At 45.9% G+C, this 15,641-nt stretch overlaps 1 protein-coding gene across 1 annotated transcript in view; it reads right to left on the bottom strand.

The window, feature by feature from the left end:
- Positions 1 to 15,641, bottom strand: part of ARPP21 (cAMP-regulated phosphoprotein, 21kDa) — a 97,874-nt gene that overhangs the window by 31,400 nt on the left and 50,833 nt on the right. Inside the window, exons 18-19 of the mRNA XM_010136378.1 lie at positions 11,856 to 12,116; positions 5,155 to 5,281 (exon numbers count right to left, since the gene is read on the bottom strand). Coding sequence (XP_010134680.1) covers positions 5,155 to 5,281; positions 11,856 to 12,116 — 388 coding nt within the window. The remainder of the gene's footprint in view (positions 1 to 5,154; positions 5,282 to 11,855; positions 12,117 to 15,641) is intronic.

Raw genomic sequence — 15,641 nt, 5'->3', positions numbered from 1 at the left:
AGGGAAAGCTTTAAACTTCTGGGCACCTTAAACACAAAATACTCAGAGAGAAACCAGTAATATCAGCGTGGATCGCTTCAAGGTCGCAGTTTTGGACGTAGTCCTCCTACTGCAGTTGCTGCCAACTCCTTCTTGATCCTGCCCTACGATTCCATAAAGTGCTTTCGAATTTCCAAGCCTCACGTCAACATTAATGAATGTAGCGCTACACTTCAGTATCCAAACCAACAGGGCTCGTTCCTCACCCTCCCGCCAGGCCCCTGTAAAACTGAGCCAGGCGCAACCCAGGAGCAGCAGTTACGGGCTGCAAAAACCCCACAGTGCTCAACCCGGATGGACACCTTCAGCACCAATCTGCTTTGACAGTGCAGTAAGCAATTACTGCTGGAGAAAGAGTTTCTTCAGATAATTAGATACTTAAAAATTGAAGTTGTTTATGTTTATATAAGCACCGGTATTATATGCGGAATTATGCAAACAAATCCATCACGGCCCGTGAGCTCCTGTCAGGCTGCTAATGAAGGTAGAAAGCGGCAATCTTTCTTTATAAGGTTCTCTAATGACCATGATAACAAACCAATTTTTTTTTATTGCTGCACATTTCCCGTCCCCCATCTTCTTTTTCCCTCTTAGTATCAGTTTATAGTGACAAATGCCTTCAGAAGACAAAGAGGATGAAAGAGACTTGAAGATAACACTCTTCAATTACGCTGACACCAGAACGATTAAATTAAGCAAAAATTCAGTATTTCATTGTCAATTTGACTCGGATTTCTACCTAAACAAATTCATGGACTCTGTTAACGTACTTTTTGTCTTTCCTTAAAATCTGTTTCAGAGATGCATTAAAAAGACAATTACCTCCTTTTCCTACAACAGGTTATAATGGCAACGTCTGTGATTCTCAAACGTATGAGAAATCCCTAAATCATTACAGGAGTTACAAACCATCCAATTATGCCAAATACCATCTGGAAATATTATAGAGTAAACTTTTGGCTGGAAGATTTTTTTAACCAAATACTCAGGACTTAGTCTCCCCCCAAAACAACCTTCGTTACTGATGCAGAACGCACACCACGGATTTTTAACTCCCAACTGTCTGATAAACCAAGCTAACAGCTTTAGAACTTGTCCCGAACGAGAATCAAAATATTATTTTATCCGTAAGATTTTGGTTGCGCTCTGAAATCATCTGGAACATGAGGCAGACGTAGAGCAACGAACCAAAGCAGGAGGAACCCCATGTAATTTGTGGCAGCTTCTTCACTTGTGAACTTTGGTATCCCAAAGCAATACTCGTGTACTCATCTGGCTCATGTTTATGAAGCACTTCAAAGACGAAAAATCCTCGAAGTGCACAGCACTTGCTGTGACGGAAGAAAAGAGACACAGCTATAAAATAACACACTGCTGATTTCTTCTATCATGATAAAACACCAATCATGACTGATTTATCCTCACTAGATCTCTATTTTTCTATTCAAACACAATAACTAGGATTGAAAGCTTCTGAAACCATCAATAGAGGGATAATTACTGAGGAACGAAATAGTGATGATGCTGGATGTACAATTTATGGCATATTGCTAGATGACAATACAGAAAGCATATTTTCTCCCAAGTGGTCCCAGAATGGGACATTTCACAGTCTCTTCGGCATTAGCGAGTGCAGAAATGAGGAACAGCAACACACCCGAGTAGTTCGAATAACGAGGGAACCGGTTTTGAGAAGAGCTGCCTGAACACATTCTAAGAATCCCCCTACGCTGTCCTGCACACCCCGCGGTGTGACAGACACCAGCTTCACCGGTAAATAAACTCACAAAAAACTTCTCATCCTTCTCTCCCAATGATTTCTTGCTGCCAGAGCTCTAATCTCATTTGAGGTGAGCCCATCTTTTTTTCTGCCCCGGAGCCACTTTAACTTAATACCGCTCTCCTCGCAGATCCCGGAGAGCGCAGAGGCTCCCTGGGCCACCAGAGACCGGGCTGACATTTCACTTTAGCTGCTTGCTGTAAAAGCCACCACCGTAGCTCTGCTCCTGAAGAGACCTTTCCTGAGAAAAATGAAAACAAATTGCTGCCATTAGATACAACTTTGAGCTCCGCAGTCCCAAGGCGGGGGGTGGGGAAAGAGGTTGCTCCTCCAAGCAGGCAAACTTTTTTATTTTAACAGAAGACTTTCTGAGCTGCCAGGGTGAGGCGGTCTCGGTGGTCGTGCTGCTGTAGGAGCCAGCCAGCAGGTACAGTGGGGGCTCCCCGGCGCCTGCCTGCACTGCGGCCATCCTGTCCCCGAAACGGCCACAAGCACTGCGAGGTCATTGGGGACACCGTTTCAAAAATCATCTTTTCATCTGTTCCCCCTTCCCATCCTCAGCATTCCTGACCTGCGGCAGCACTAGTCTCTCCTTCACGTCCTCGTCTTCCTGCCCCTAGTTACTCCCGCAGAGCCTGCTCACGGGCTGATCCAAAGGTGACTCTGCATGGCAAGGGCAAGGGCAGGCTGAAACGCTCGCCTGTTGATTGCTATTTTCCAGTCAGGTACAAGTTTCTAGAAGGATTTACAAGGGGGTTTTGTTGTTTGGTATTTTGCCTTTTAAAAAAAAACGGTTTCTGAAGGAAGAATGAGTGTGATTACTCCCCCAGTTTTCCTCAAACAACCCCCAGAGTAATGTTTTGAGCTCATCATCTGATTTCTACCACGTCTGACAGAGAGATGAAAGCTGCAGAGATATGACATTTCTAAAATTTCATTCAAATCAGTGGCTTAAAGAGGAGAGCAGCACCCCGGCTCACCTGGCCGACCCTCGGAAGGCTGCCTTCTGCACCAGAGTTACCTCCTCTCTTTCGGTGCCACGAGTCAATCTGCTGCGGTGGCCACACACCGTCTCCTGCCCAGCAAGCAGCTCCTCAAAGAGAAGCTGCGAGAGATGAGGATTTTGCAGGTGGGCTGAGGCCACAGGGTAAACAAGAAGCAGAATGTATGTGTGTGGGGAGGCTGATGGTAAGAAAAGCAGATGCAGCGACACAAACCCACCTGAAACCCTCACTGAATTATCTGGGTTTTGATATCTCAGTGCTCACAGTGAACCTCCTGCTATGTATCTGTCGTGTAAATAATATGCTTCCCTCTACTTTATTTTCTCTTTTATTTTAGTATAAATTATGAGGTGTTTTGGAAAGCTAGTTATTTTTCAAATACCAAGGGACATCAATTCGAACAATCCTCACGCTGCCTCCAAGAGGAAGGCAGGTAGGCAACTGGAAGCTGCTTCCTGGCACGCCTCTCGCACACTCTGACGACAGCTATGGGCAAGGACGTATCTGAGCCTGAAGGGATGAACAAGCTTGAGGAATCTGTTCTCAGCCAAGCCCTAAGATCTGAGAATAGCTAAACGCTTAAAATCATCACCCCAGCAGGGAGTCAAAACTGCGCTCACAATGTTTTCATTCTTAAACAAGAGATAAGAATAACGTTTCCAACTGAGCAGGCAGCTGAAAGAGCGACTGACACGCTGGAGGTTTTACACCAACTCCTCGACTGGTGTTTTCCAAACACGTAAGGAAAGCGATGTGGTAAACACAGAACCAAAATTAGCATTCGCATCTCTGCACTGTCCGTGCTCCAACGCAACAGCTCCTGTGCTACGATCTATCCTTAAAACCAGGATTCCCTCAAGATCAACCAGCTGGGTTTTCTCCAGAACGTCACTCAAGTGCTTCAGACCATCTCTTGTGCACTTCACTTACCATAATCTCCCCTATGCTATGGATGTAGCATTAAACTGATAAATACGGTTTCATAACAACACAGCAGACCCAGATCATGTCATCGGAGTTGATCTGCACTCCGGTTCAAAGACCTACCATATAGAGGTAATAAATATGGTTCCACTGTCAGGCAGGAGAAGCTAAAGAGACAGATGACCTTTGTGCAGTATTTCACCCTCTTCTCTCTCAGGGAACGTATAAATACAAAGATATGAAAGCAGACGCAGCCAGACACCATTAACACTGACCAAACTGCCAGCAATTTTACTAGAAAATACAACTCGAAAGACAAAAATAAATTCAAACAGTCATCAATTGCTTAGTTATAGCTGTGGTTGCTGTGTCTTTGCTTCCCTGAGTGCCTGAGAGAGTGTGAGTAAAACTGCCAGCAGTCCCGTTAGGGAGACAGGTTAACGGGCTGGATGACCCCGTAAGTCCTGCTCACGTCTCACATCTGAGCTCTTGACTCGCATCTCAGAAGAGTTTTTTGTATCAATGCGTTTGCAAGGAACCTCTTCTGCCATGCACAAGGGTTTCTGCCAAGCCCAGAGAGAGCGATGAACGCTTTGTCCTACCTGACACGTCTGTAATCGTAAGTCCTACCAGGAAACAACCCCCCCTCACACCCTGGAGTTACTGTTTGAGACACCCTACGAGCGGAGGGGTGCACTAAAGAACCAAACAATCCACAGTTTTTAAAAAAAATTCTCCAAACCCAGAAGAGCTGTTTATTCCTTTGAAATGAGAGGACCCCTTTGCGAGCACAACCCCCGTCCTCCCCTAGCTCACAGCAGCCCAACTCCGCCTACATCCCTCTTACTCTGGCATCATCAGGCGTGGTGGCATGACACAGCAGGAAAAGAGACCGGTTCACTGTGAGACCTGCTACTCACTCTCTTACAGTGTAACGGCCCCCCTTCCAGCCGCACATCACTGCAGGGAGCTGGTTCCAATGGGCACCGACCGTGTGGACCAGCTCGCCGCTCCTCAGGCTCAGGGAGAGCAGAAGATGGTCTCAGAAACGTTTGCGGAGTTTGCGTGATGAAGGACAAACCGCAACGGTTGGCTTGAACATGCAATGTGACTTCTCACACCAGATCCCTCCCAGCTCTCTCTGTGCCCCGTCACGTGGAGCGCAGACACTGAGGACGTGGCACTGGGTGCAGGACAGCGGTGGCAGAGGGCGCAACATCCGCTCATCCACTGCTCGGCATCTCCAAGCAGCGGGGTTCTCAATTTGCAACTGACACCTTGTTTTCAAGCAGAGCAGCGACCAGCTTTCTCCTGCGCTGTTCACATTCGAAATGAAAGCCCAGCCACAAGGTTTCACCAGCAAAGGCACTTTGAGCAGCTGAGGAAGCGAGTAACAGATGTAAATACCTGCTTGCTGGGCAGTCTGTGGGATCTGCTGACTCCGCTGTGCATTGTACTGAACTGAGGCAATGGGTCTGTACTGCTGAGTTGTTGAGGTAGGGTACTGACCAGATGGGTAATAATACACTGGCATCTGCAAAGAAAAAGAACAGCAGCTAACTAGGAACTCTAAAGCTCAAAGATTCACAAAACAGAACAAAACTGGCAGGGGAGCAAGAGGTCAAGTCAGGCATATTAGTGGTAACAGCCAAGAGGGGAGGTTTGCATGGTGTCTCGTCAGGAACTGCTGCTTGCTTTCAGCTGAGCTAGGAAAAGGGCTGTCAGTGCCCCAGTCTCTTTCCAGATACTTCAAGAAACAGAATTTTAATTGAAAGGGACAAAACCATGCAGGATACATAAAAAGCTACAAAGAAATCACAGTAAAATATCAAATACTGCAGAAAAGTGGATGCAAACACCTTCCATATCAACATCACACAGAGAGAAGGAGGGTTGAACCGTGAAGCGAACCCTGGAGGAAACGGTCACTTCAACACAAAGCAGAGCTTGGAGTACAAATAGAGAAGTGAGATAAAGATGGAGTGTGTGTGCCCTTAACGCTTGTTAGAAAATTATTAAATTCACATGTTTTTTTAACAGCTACAGCCTTCCTCACACAAACCTTTCCCTGTAAAGCCTCTCTCGCACTTGGTGTGAAATTAAATACAGTTCAGAAAAACATCCCAGTTCTTTTCTCGCAGGAGCGGAGGGCAGGCGCTGAGTCAGCAAGTTCTGGGCCGCCTTTTCCTGTTATTATTGTCATTATAAAGCAACACGTACCACACCACTTTATCCTGTCGGTGAACATGGACATCTGAGGGTGACTGGAGCTAAAGATTTCTCCTACACGTGCTACACCGCCGGTACTGAGACATACGAGCTAAACGGTTTTCAGCTGACCCTTGGCAAGTTCAAAGCACTCACCATCTTTCACTTCCAGCTGCAGCGGATGCTGTGGCAGACTCTGCCAGCGTACGGTATCAAACTGCAGAGGGCTTGGAAAAACACTGCTTCGCTCGTGACTCCTGCCACATCTGTCAGCATTTCTTTATAAATAATACAATTATTTTCTTTCCCCTTTCTGTGTAGCATTTATCTGACTCAGACACATGCACAGAGTCACATCAAATGCTTTTGTGGTTTTTTTTTTTCCCCGTAGGAAAATAAGAGCTGTTTTTTGCCAACTTAATCTGCATGGAGGAAGTGTTCCTGGAACAGCTCATTCAACTTGATCCCTCAAAGTAGTAGCAGAGTAAAGGTACCGGCATCCTTCTGTAGCCTGTTAAACAAAACACCTTTGTAAAATGGACAAAGCCATGATGAATTTGTTTCTCTGCAAAGAAAAGCCACAAGGTATAGAAAAGTTCACCCAGGCATTTAAAGTACAAAATGATTCTTTAAGCATCACAGCAGTGTGAATCGTGGACCAGGCGAGTTTAGTGTGACGGACTCATCCTGTGGAAACCTGATGGCTCCCAGCAAGGCTCTACAACAGGAGACTTCAGAGAAGTGAGAAAACTCAGTGCAAGCCAATGCAAACAGCTGATCCTGCCTTGGAGCAGGGGAACAAAATATTCTTTATTTTCTACTACTGTATTATACAAATTAAAGAATATTACCCCCCTATGGAAATACTCTCACTTCTCCCGGCAGCAGCTTAATTGCACTTAAAGGATTTAAACTTATTTGATTTACCCTCAACTTCCTCATCTTCCTTGTGCACACAAGCCCCTAGATATCTGAAAATACACGAGTGTTATGTGAACAATGTGAATGATCTCTTGTGGAAAGATTCTGTAGGTATTAACTTTAAAACAGAGCCTAAATAACACAGGTTTTGAAGGAAGGAAGGTTTATAGCTGAACATGCTTAGCACAAAAACATACAGTGAAGCGTTCAGAGTAATTTGGAAACACGGATTTACTTTTACCACACAGATAACACCTCAAAGAGTTTTCTCCCTTCCTCTCATTTTCTCCAGTCACTGAAATACATCCCTTATATACCCCATTCAGAAACTCAGAGTGCAATCTACCAGCCCGAAAAACGTTAGTGGTAGGACAAAAAACCCAAACCACTTCACTTAGAAAGACTATGGGATGGATTTGCCAGCCACATGACTTGCAAAGAAGAGGTTTGGGTTTTGGTGGGGTTTTTGTTGGTTGTTTTGTTATTAAGAGACCAGACATTAAAAGAAGGGCTTGGTGTAAAATACAGACATGGACAAAGTAGGTGGTTGAGGGGTTCGCAAGGATCCGTTTTTGTTTCTCTGGAGTACATCCCTGCGTCAGCAGCCGGAACATGTTATTTGTCCTGTCTGCTATCGCTTTAGTGAAGAGTGGAATTAGAGGGATCCGAGATAACAAGTATCACTCACATCGTCTACTCCGACCCTCTTGATTTTTTTAGTTCCCCATTACATCAGTGTTACCAACACCTTTGCTTATGTGCTCTCCAGCAAAACCCACTACGTTTCCGCAGCAGCCCACTGACAGGCCATGTGACACTTGAGTTGCTTTCCCGTGCGAATGCACAGCCTCACCTCGCCCCTTTTGCTTGTAGAACTTATTTACAGAAACAGCAAGTTCACCTTCTTTAGTCTAAAAACAGTTCTTGATCCTAATCCTGGCCACTGTGTGCAATTCCTCCCTCTTTAATCATCACCACGGAAACAGCTGACAGCAGATCCTTACCCTCTTGGACATTCTTATTTTGAAGGTGACCATCTTCCTTGTTTGTAGGCTGACAGGGATTTCACACGTTTTTCAGGCCGATTTACTTCTCTAAACTATCTCCCTACTGAGTTACAGCTCGATTCGGCCATCCGACAGGTTCTTCCTTCTCTTAACATCACTGGTACCCAGCCAGGCTTGGATTAACACCTTCATCCGGACGGTTAGTGATGCTGACGCGATTGCTAATGGCAGCTACAGCTGCACAAATGCGAGCGAAGACAACAGAAACCACAGTGATGCATGGACACGTGGAGGTACCATTTCCTCCCCATATCTGACTGGGACCAGACATTCTTCCAGATTTTTTCTCCTCCCACCACCCCCCCAAATAATTACAATAAACCATGAAATAATGGCTTGTGTACAACTGTAGGATATCATTTTCTGAGCTCACCAAGGAAAGACCCACTCACTTGCAGTGACTCCCCAACCTTCCTCGTAACGTGTTTCCTAGAGGAGACATGCTATGAAGAAAGATTCTGTCTTAAGCTATCCATGGACTCTCTTCTTCAGGGAGACCATTAGAATTAATGATGACACAAAATTAATTCAGGTGAAAAATCCCTCAACATACCTATTACTGCTTGAAGCCTCTCTAAAAATTCATGTGGTCTCATTTGAGGACCATTGGAAAGAGAAGAAAAATGAAAATAGAATAAAATAGAGAAAGGAAAGGCGCATGTTCGCTATCTGTGATACAGAAAGCAAACCGGTCGTTTGCTGCTAGAATTCCTGTTCAGCAAACCCAGACTAATGGTTGGGGTTTTTGGTAGGTTTCTTTCCAATTGGCTGAACAAAGACAGATCATTATTTTCAGGTTATTAAATCGTAACTCTGTTGTCAAGCTGCGATGAAAGAAGCAGCAAAAGAAAGGTCCTCTCGCCATTTCTCAGGCACGTCATTTCAAACCCAGTCTGCTGCTGCTTTGATACAGACCGCGAGAGAGAATCTTGGAGAGCAGCTCTAGAGCCACGTTTCACTGAACTGTAATACAAAAGCTAATATTTTAATTGTGGTACCATTGGGTTTGGAGGCTTGGAGAGCATTTCTTTCTCATCCTTTCAGCTCCCAAGGGAATGATCATACTCACCCAAGTTTTCACTGCTCCTTTCCAACAGCTCACAAGGCACCACTGCCAACCTCCTAGAACCTCAGCAGCAACGCATTTACAGGAACTAATAAGCCACGGGAGCCAAGCGTCCCTTCCACCGGCATAAATTCACCAGCCACATTTAAGACATCAAAAAGTGCTTTTACACCACTGGCATCGCAGTGCTTAACGTGTCACATCGTGTTTTGAGTGCTTGACCATCTTTGTTGCTTTTTGGTTTCTCAAAGCCTGCCTCAGACCACTTGCTGCGGCACCTGAGAGCAGTTTTACCACCACACCTAAGCCCAAAGGATTAACAGCAGATTCAGGCTGCCAACAGCCACTGCCTCGGGGAAGTTTTGCCACGAGCAGGACAGGGAGTCGGGGTCTCTCAAAGCTGAGCTGTTAGGGCAGAGGATCTACTACTTCCCAAGGCTTCATCCATGTTTTTGTAGGAGGGATCCCCTACTTGCCAAAAGTAGCATCCAAACCACCATGCTGCATTCGAGGGCTGAAGAGAATTAATTAAAACTTGAAACATCGATCAGAAGTTCCAACCCGCACAGGTGGACACCACCCTCCATCTGCTGCTCCCTCCCAGCAGCCCAAAGCTGCTGCGCTTTCACAGCGCAGGGACACGGGTGGCAGACCCTGACCCCCCGTCCTCTCCCACACAGGTATCGTATCCGACACGTGTTTTGTGGCACAGTGACAAGCTGGAGATGAATGGTGCAGAGGAAGCTGACAGTGCTGAATTTCTCACCTTTTGTCACCCCCCAAGGACAAACCATTTCCCAGTGAAAATGACTGAAGTCGCTGCAAATGCAAGAGACGTTTTTCTGCCCCCGGTAACTTTCCGCTTTGTTACGACGTGGGAGGAAAGCGCCTGTACGTACCACATTTGGGGTGCGGACAGAGACACAGTAGCTGCTAGACACGCCAGTGCGATACTGGTTCCGCAGCAGCCTGTATAGGAAAAGGCTCCTCCCCATCGCTTGCCCTCTGAAGAAGTTCATCTGCCTCTCCAGTAGCGCCAGAGCAAGAACTAACGTGGGAAAACACCTTCACAAAGCCACGCTACGCCAGGGCGAGCGAAACCCCCCCGCCCTGCCGCACACGCAAGGGTGAAAACCAACGCTCCCACCCCAAGTGATGGAGACACAGAAGCAGCCTCAGCAGAATCAGCTGAGGCAGGGGGTCTAGCAGAGCCCCCAGACCTGCTGTGGGGAGCGGAAGGGACGCGGGGTTCCCCGGCACGGCAGGACGCTACAGCCTCCTCCTTAGCACCCGCAGCAACTCCGGCCGACAGAGCTGGGGAAAGCGTCGCTTCGCCCGCTGCGGTGACAGCTTGTAAAATGGAAGTGCTCACATTTCTGCGGTTCACTAGACGTGTCGTGAGGTTCGATTAAATGATGCTTGAAAACGCTGAGGGCAGCAGGGGGGTTGTACATGAGGAGGGAAGCCTGGACAGCCTCTACTTCCTCACTTAGGAGAGACACTCTAGGGGGGGAGGTGGATTCACCAGGGGATTCTGCTCTTCAGGCTGGTTTTTCTCCTCCCAAAACTGTTTAAAAAATGTTACATTTGCCAAACTGAAACATTTTTTCTAGCAATATTTTTTATTTTTTTTTAAATCACATTACATCGAACTTCAGCTCTTTAAAAATTATTTTTTGCGAGCTTTCACTTCTGTCAGAAAAAAACGGCTGCAGAGTTTCTAACTACAGAAACTACAGAAGTCACCGTCCTCTGTGGGATGTGAGCACCCAGCACTCTTCAGATTTCTTTCCTTGTTAATCAGTGCTCTAATTAACTAGATCCCTAGCCCACTTAAAACACAGTAACCATCTAAATTCTTCATCCCTGTGGTAATACAGAATCCCACTAACAAATATCATCGGAGATTCTCAGTAGGAAGTGGCAGACAAAAAAAACCAGGAGGGTTTACACTACTTTTACATTAAAAGAAATAGTGAAGTTGCTTTTATTTTTTATATATTTTTCTCTATATATTTTTCTATGTGATTTTTCAGAGTTTAAATGAAGTATCTATAATTGGATAAAGAAATCTGGCTTTTTAAAAGTGCACGCCTTGCAAATGGGCCAGAAACTCCTGTGCATTTTACTTCTTGACAGTAATCTCTTTCTGTAAAGGTACCCAGGAGACAAGGAGAGATGTTTGGCAGTGAACGGTAAAACATAATCAGTCTTCAGGAAGACAGTTAAAATTACTGATCTGTGACATCTCACATGTTCAAGTCAATTAAATATGATTAACGACTGCCTGGGCTGATGTGCGTGTTGCTCTTTCGGTGTATGCGCAGGGAAAAAGGACCACGGGCACCTACTCACCCTCCTCCTTCCTATTCATGTGCAGGTGTGTCCTGGAGTATGAGCATACGTTCAGAAAATGCTTTGAGGACAGGGAAGGAATTGCTGAAACCCAGGAAGCAACGGAGGCTTTGCAAGTTTCCTGCTGCCTAAAAACCTGCTAAGCTTCCACCAGCGGGGAAAAAAAAAAAAAAAAAAAAAAAATATAAAAAAAAAAAAAAAAAAAAAAAAAATCGAGAGCCTGGATAATATTTTACATTCTCCTTCTGATGTCACAACTGGTGCCAAACTGGTAGCGAAGGTTTCGCCTACCTGAGCAGGTGGTGGTGGCTGTTGCACGAAGCCCTGGGGCGGTGGCGGCTGCAGCACTTGCTGGGATACTGGTGGTCCGGAACCAGTAAAGCCTCCTAAAAAAAAAAAAAAAAAAAAAAAATCGAGAGCCTGGATAATATTTTACATTCTCCTTCTGATGTCACAACTGGTGCCAAACTGGTAGCGAAGGTTTCGCCTACCTGAGCAGGTGGTGGTGGCTGTTGCACGAAGCCCTGGGGCGGTGGCGGCTGCAGCACTTGCTGGGATACTGGTGGTCCGGAACCAGTAAAGCCTCCTGGGGGCAGCTGCTGACTCGGGGAAGCCATGATGTAACCCGTCTGCTGGGCAGGCTGCTGCAGCAGAGGCGATGGGTAGACTGGACCGGAAGGCGATTCGGGGTTGTCTCCCGATGATTGGCGGCTTAAGCTCATCTGGTTAAACTGTGTGGTCATGTCATCCCGCTGCCGGGCAAAAAGCAGTAGAAAATGATGTAGACACGATGGCTGCAGCGGACGCGCAAATTGGCCAAACAAAAGAGGTTCAAACAGAGCATGAGGGGGGGAAGGAGTCGCTCAGCTCAAAAACGTGCCCAGCTTTGAATGGGTATCTACAAAAACGGAGGTAATTAGAACGAAAAACGTTATAAATGCTTTGCCAGAGACTTGCAGACCACAAGGCGAATGGCACTGCTTGGCACAAAAGCCAATTATTTTGGCTTTTATCCTGCCCTCCCCTTGTATTCCAAAATGGAAAGGGAACTTCTTTTAAATGTCAAGGGCATGAAAATAGCGTGATGAATTCCACTCCCCCCAAACACAGAACTCCTCAGGCAAACACATGCTGGTCACTTCACCCGTGTTTCAAAATGATCCCAAGAGGAATCCAGCAGGATTTGGGTGCAGAACTTTTCCTTTTTTGGACTGTTTTGGAAACCCAAGTTTGTAAACACAGAGCAGATAAAAAAAAAGCTAAGCCTGCAGTTGCTATTTCAAGGCTTTTTATTCCATCTTGGAAGGAAACAAGTACTTTATGTGACCAGAGGTGGGAGGAAAATAATAAATCTACGGTAGGATGAACGTACCAAATGAAGTCAATGGCCCTAAGCCTGGTTACAGGTGGTAACGATACACAGGTCCTAGACAGTAGCTGTTCAGTCTTGCAGAAAGATCCACACTAATCAATGCTCTCAAGTTTATTCTGTGAAGGTCAAAGATTTACAAATATGGTTCTAGGCACCTTTGCCTGCGCCCGTATCATCCTACTCCATGTTAAAACATACTCTACAGGGCAATAAACCCAGCACCCATCGCCATCGAGTGCTGAGCTGCAGATCAGGGTCCCTGCCTTGCTCCCCTCTGGGACAGGCAGCAAGCACTATAAAAACGCTTTTCACTTAGAACGTCCGTGCTATTTTTTAAAAGGAGCCTCTTTGCCTTTGTTCGCATCCCTGCAGCGTTCCTGTCCCAAAATTATCCTGCACAATGTATTTAATGGTAGGAAACTTCCAAATAGGAAATAAATAAATACAATGAAATGAAATAAATGTTTGTTTGTGGAAAGCACTGCCAGCGACTGCAGAGAGAGACTCACCCTCCCACTCAGAGCAGACACCACGGGCCAACGTTTTCAACACTCCCGGCATGTCTTCAGGCGGTCTAAGAAAGCAATGCTATTCACCTTCATCCTACATCCACCTTCAGGCCCATAAGTTGCCTGTCTGAAGTTGTTTCTTTCAAAACCCTGGATATTCGTTACCTGGATGGCGAGAGACTGCCCAGGGATTCTACGAGAAACTTCACCGAGGCTAGATATGCGCAACAGAGGCTGAGCTTCAAACCCCTATAATTTATATATTGTGTGTATAACCTAATGTACACGGAAGACATTAATTCAAGTAAATTTTCACGATTAGATCAGCCAGTAAAACCACCAGCCTTCCTACGACTACCACTAGAACAAGCTGAAATGCCTGCGAGACACTTTTCAGGAGAATTAGGACCGAGATACGCAACTTCTGTTCAGCACAGAGCGTGTTTTATTGTCCTTTAAACGGCACCGCTCATCCACCAGGCATTAATAACAGCACTTCAGCTGCAAGGATCCGTTCAGCTTTGTTTCCATCTCTTACTATAACTACGTGACACCTCTACCTTGGGAAGAAAAATCAGCCATAAACAAGATTACCACAGCACGAGAGAAAAATAACAGAAAAAAGTCTTGTCGTGCCTCTTAAAATGTCAGCTTCGTTTTCCAGCAGTGTAATCTCAGCCCTGCGAGCACCAGGCCAGATTCTGCTCCAAAGAGCAGCACTCTATTTATTTTTATTATACGTGTCCGTCGGAGCTTCATCAGGATGCGGAGCGTACCACACCACTGCAGCCAGTACACCGCTGCTCTGTTTTCCAAGTGCTCTGGCATCGTAAAGGGAGTAAATCCAGACAGTGGGTTTAGTATACAGATACAATAATACAAAATAAAAAATAATGGTTTCAAGAGGTCTCGTCTCCAGTTTTTGTGGACATTAAAGGGGCAGACGCTAAATGTCAAACGTCCGAGTTCACAATTCAGGCTCCCTTGACATAAAGTGGAGAGGCACAAGCTCCTGTCACAGGCACGACAAAACATTTTTCTGGAGGCTCTGCTAACATCTTCCTCCGAGTCAGATAACCAGAATCAGAGGGAGCGCTCGTACAAAACTCTTGTCAGCACCAAAAGCGTTAAGGCAAGCGGGGATTTCGATGGGGCTCATACGGGATACCCACTGCCGCGCTCCCCAGAGGCTCCCGGGCACACTCATGCTCACACACCCAACTTTGATTTCAATTAAAAAATTAAAAATCTTCAGTACCACAGAAAATTGCTGCGTTGGAGAGACTGGCAGGAGATGCTGGGGAGGATAAGAAACTGCTGGATACTGGACTGACTGGGAAGATGGCTGCATTGCCTGAACAGGCTGCAAAATAAACACAGGGAAAGATGATAAATACAACCTACTGGGAGAGAGATAACGACCAGCACCACCTCTGTTCCTGAGAACAAAGGCCTCAAACACAGCTCTGAAAAAGCAGGTGACTCATCGCCAGCCCAATTACAAGAGGTCAGGTCCTGTGGTTTTAGTCTTCATTCCAGACTCATGCCAAACAATCTTTATTCCAGATTTTTATGCCCATTTTCAAATATTTGATGGCTGTTAGAGTAAATAAAGCCACAGCTACACCTGATTACTAGTGTGAGGCAAAGCCAAATGATGATTCTACAGTTAATTTTGGGAGATAAAATGGAAGAGCAGCACAGCATTAAGTGTATATTTGAATTTTGCTGATAATGACTGATGTAACTCTTGAGTGTGTCATGGGTAGAGGAATAATGATTGTAAAGCTGCTTTGGCAGAACACAATAGCAAAAAAAAAAAAACCAACTGACAAAGAACAAGCTGTGAATTATCAACAGACAGGCCCATCAGCTTGGAGCAGATGTTTATCTAAGTGAAAGAACAATTTTCTACAGCACGATTATCTTGGAATAGCTTTACTATTCCTTTCGTTTTAATCTCTCGTTTAATTTGAGTCTTACAGAGGTTTGGTAGCACCTCTGTCTTCTAAAACTGCTACGACCAAATCAAGAAGTACGAGCTACAAACACCAACGTCCAAACCCAGTAAAATCAAAGCAACTTCACTGAGTTTACACAGTTTATTCCTGGGTAACCTGGCATGAAACCGTGCCAAACTGTGAAGCCACACAGGAACCACAGTAGATCTTGGCTGCTCTGCAAGTAAGCAGGGTGTCGCATCCTCGCTTGAGCAGTCCCCTCTGCCTGTTCTGCTCCAGGAGAGCAGACACACAATCCACAAAATTAAGTTTGAACCAGACTCAAACCTTGCTGCCCATGCTCGGCCACGTCTGGCCACGTGCCACGGCCAGCCAAGGGGCCAGAGAGCAGACACGCCATGGCACTGCGCCCGAACTATGCCGCTCTTACCCCTT

This window comes from Buceros rhinoceros, unplaced genomic scaffold (assembly GCF_000710305.1).
Source record: "Buceros rhinoceros silvestris isolate BGI_N320 unplaced genomic scaffold, ASM71030v1 scaffold7925, whole genome shotgun sequence".
NCBI classification, from domain to species: domain Eukaryota; kingdom Metazoa; phylum Chordata; class Aves; order Bucerotiformes; family Bucerotidae; genus Buceros; species Buceros rhinoceros.
The sequence above is the reverse complement of the archived record's forward strand: the minus strand, read 5'-3'. Positions and strand labels throughout refer to the sequence as shown.